Source organism: Hevea brasiliensis, unplaced genomic scaffold, assembly GCF_030052815.1.
Source record: "Hevea brasiliensis isolate MT/VB/25A 57/8 unplaced genomic scaffold, ASM3005281v1 Scaf341, whole genome shotgun sequence".
In the NCBI taxonomy this organism is placed as follows: Eukaryota; Viridiplantae; Streptophyta; class Magnoliopsida; order Malpighiales; family Euphorbiaceae; genus Hevea; species Hevea brasiliensis.
In genome coordinates, this window is record NW_026614853.1 from 2,994 (window position 1) to 6,744 (window position 3,751).

Genomic DNA, 3,751 nt, shown 5'->3' on the forward strand with positions numbered 1-3,751 from the left:
AAAAATGATGTAGATGTAGCAGGAAAGAGTTAATATAAATTTTATATGCAAAATTTTAATTTTTTTTATTTTTTAATATAACAATATCACATATTAAATTTTTAATTAAAAATTTAATATAAAAATTTAATATTATTAAATTAAAATTTTTAATAAATATTTTTAAATTAAAATTGATTGATATTTTATTAATTGTGGAGCAATACTCTACCTACTACATTTACTAGACTTTTTTGAAGCTAAATGATGTGTACCGTAGGGAGAAAAAGCTAAATGATTGTTTTTTTGTTAAGTTAAAAAAAATTAAATGAATTTTTTTAAAAAGAAAAATATTAAATAAATCTTAAAAAATTTTAATTATTAATTAAAATATAATTATATAAAATATATATATTTAATAAATAAATTATATCTTATATCTTACGCCTTAAATTTATAGTTATGATAGTAAAAATTTTTAAGTTTATCACGTCTTTGTTTAATATATAATTTTTAAATTTACTTATCAATAATTATTGGGTAAAAAAAAAAGTTAATTATATTTTTTAATAAATTAACTTTTTAAGTACGATAAAAATGACATTAAAAAAAATTTTGATAAATAAAAATAAAATCAATTTTACCTGTTATTTCTATGAAAATTCTTGGGAGTTGCCGAGAAGTAAAACAAGTTGATTGTGTTAGATAATCTTATTAGGTTGTAAAACTCATAAATCTTTCTCACATTAATTTTTTTAATTATTATAATCTTTCGAAATAAAAAAAACTTAATTATTTAAAATTAATTTAAAATTATTAAATTTACAATTTTGGGCATTTTAAAATTCTGTTTATTATATATATATATATATATATATATATATATATATATATATATATATATATATATATATATATATATATATATATATTCATTTAAAATTAGTAGACATTTGAATAGTAAATTATAGATGGCTAAATATTTTAGTTGAGTGGAGGCCACATTGAGAGAGTAAAAAGGTGAGCATCTAACAGAGAAAATCCATTGTTGTACATGTCTGAATGTCTGCGGTAGACGGAGCAGTGGGTTACCAAAATAAATAGTCATGTACTGTGCGTCTATAATTTAATATTGTGTGGCTTAACATGATACATTTATTAAAATTACACGTACAATATATATATATATATATATATATATATATATATATATATATATATATTATATAAAAAAGCATTTTTATTTTTTTTTATTAGCAAAATAAAATTTTATTAATATGATAAAAAAACTAAGACAAACTTAACATGATACATTTATTAAAATTACACAAACAAGCTTTCTGAGTCTCAAAATTACACGTACAAGCTTTCTGATGTGTGGCTACTTCAAGGGCACTTCAAACACGCAATCGATACTTTGGCACCGCAACCAAATGGTTAGCTCTAGGCATCGAGAGGCCAAATATCTCACTCATGTCCAACTCATTAGGCAACACACCATCTGGGAGCTCCCAGTTAAAACAATGCACTAATTGAGCCAAAACAAATCGAGTGATGGTTAATCCCAGTTGCATTCCAGGGCATCCTCTGCGCCCAGAACCAAATGGGAGAAGCTGAAAATCGTGTCCTCGAAGGTCTATACTTGTATCAGCAAACCTTTCTGGCAAAAATTCTTCTGCACTATCCGACCAGGCATTAGGATCTCGTCCAATTGCCCAAGCATTCACTATAATTCTTGCATTCTTCGGTATATGATACCCATCAATTATTGTCTCCTCCCTGCAGTTACGAGGAAGTAGCAGTGGCCCGACAGGATATAACCTCGAGCTTTCTTTTATAACCATATCTAAATATGGAAGATTGAACAAATCTTTCTCCTCCACCATTTTATCCAATCCAAAAACAGTCTGCAACTCATCTTGCAGACGTTTCATTGCAGCAGGATGTCTGAGGAGTTCTGAGAGTGTCCACTCAATGCTAGTGGCCGAAGTGTCAAATGAAGCTAAGATCATGTCTATTAAGATAGCTTTTATGTTGGTTCTATCGAGCGTGTAAAGTACCTCCTCAATGGATGTCATGGGTTGGTTCATCAAAGAAAGTAACACATCAACGAAATCGTTCATTTGCTGCTTCTTTTTCCATCGAGCTTCCCTTTCATGTTCACAAATTATCTTCTCCAAGATTGTGTCCATTGCCTTGCTAAATGACTTCATACGTTTTGTCAATCCCTGTATACAAATAAGTAAAATTCAAAATCATCCCATGGAAATTCTGCCCACCTCCAAATAAAATTTCGAAAGAAAAAAACTCTAAATAAAATAAACAGTATTAAAATTAAAAGAAAAAAAAAAGAAAGAAAGAAGGAAACATAGTAAAAAATTTCCATGAGAATGTAATAGCAAATAGCAAAACACCTGAAGATCAAATGCTCCTAAAAAAGGAACATAGTCAGCAATATTGAAAGCTCCTGCCAAGTTCAAAAGCTCCCTAGCCAGCGGCTTTAAATCAAATTCACTATTTTTAGCTTCCCCAAAAACCATCCTACAAGTCATGTTCTGAATCAGGTCTCCCACACCTAAACTAATATCCACAACCTCACGCGCCGCCGCAGCTTTCTTCAGCGAATCAACCAGCAACCCCACCTCCTCCCTCCTCATCGGAGCAAAGTACTCAATTTTCGACGCAGAAAGAAGTTGTAAAGTGCACAATTTCCTGACGCTGCGCCAGTAAGGGCCATACTCCGAAAAAACCACGCCCTTGTTGCCATAGGACACGTAAGGGAAAGCTTGTAACATGGGACGGCTAGCGAATAATAAGTCGTGGGTCTTGAGAAATAGCTCGGCAGCTTGTGGTGATGATACAACAATGGCGGGTACAGAGCCTAGCCTCATGGACATGATAGGTCCATACTTTTTGGCTAACTGATGAAGGGATCGATGGGGGAGTTTGCCTAGCATGTGGAGGTTACCGATGATTGGTAAGGCTGGGGGTCCAGGAGGTAGCTGCGGGTCATTTTTTCGTTGTCTCCGTGGCCGGAATGAGGCGGCGCATAGACTGCAAATGAATGATCCCAGCAGAATCACTAGTATGGCTAAGATGAAAGGAGACATTACGGGCAGCGGGTTGAGTATGGGCTGGGAGAAGAATAGAAAGGTTAGATAATTTTTAGATATACGAAAATTATCTAAAAATTGTTCTCTGTTGACGGCTGATATACGAAAATTTTTAGATAAGTTCAGTTTTTCATTTTTTTTTATTTTTTTTAATTGTGGCGGCGGGTCGAATGAGCTGTGAATAACTGTGTGCTATCAAATTTGAAAATCGGACCGGATCAGTTGGCTAGATCAATTTAACTGAGAATCAGACCAGAAATTAAGATTTTAAAAATCGAATAAAATTGATTTGAATCAACCGAATAATCAAAATAATCAACGATTCAGAAATTTAATAGGGTTTAAACTGGTTTTTTTGGTTCGATCTACTTAACAAAAAAATTTTACAATAGGCAACAAGAAGGTATTGAATACAAGATCAAGCAATTATTTTTGAGCCAATAAACCACTAACACTATTATTTTATAATTATTTGAAATATATATATATATATATATATATATATATATATATATATATATATATATATATATATATATATATATATATATATTATTAATTTAAAATGATTAATAACTTTTTTTTTTAATTTCATTCACTTGCAATTTTAATAATTAAAGATATTAATAATTTATTATATTAATATGTTTATTTAAATT

At 30.2% G+C, this 3,751-nt stretch overlaps 1 protein-coding gene across 1 annotated transcript; it reads right to left on the bottom strand.

Moving 5' to 3' along the window:
* Positions 1 to 1,269: 1,269 nt before the first annotated feature.
* LOC131177144 (cytochrome P450 CYP736A12-like) lies at positions 1,270 to 3,155 on the bottom strand. The gene is made up of 2 exons (XM_058142120.1): positions 2,394 to 3,155; positions 1,270 to 2,207 (listed from the first exon to the last, which is right to left on the bottom strand). Exons 1-2 carry the CDS (start codon positions 3,087 to 3,089, stop codon positions 1,377 to 1,379), a joined length of 1,527 nt encoding a protein of 508 aa, XP_057998103.1. The 5' UTR covers positions 3,090 to 3,155; the 3' UTR covers positions 1,270 to 1,376.
* Between the last annotated feature and the right edge of the window lie 596 nt (positions 3,156 to 3,751).

What these genes read in the sequence shown, in the direction of transcription:
- LOC131177144 (XM_058142120.1), bottom strand. Translation starts at nt 3,089, where the DNA reads ATGTCTCCTTTCATCTTAGCCATACTAGTGATTCTGCTGGGATCATTC. An exon ending in TAGGAGCATTTGATCTTCAG is followed by an intron (nt 2,208 to 2,393) that starts GTGTTTTGCTAT and finishes ATTTGTATACAG; the next exon opens with GGATTGACAAAACGTATGAA.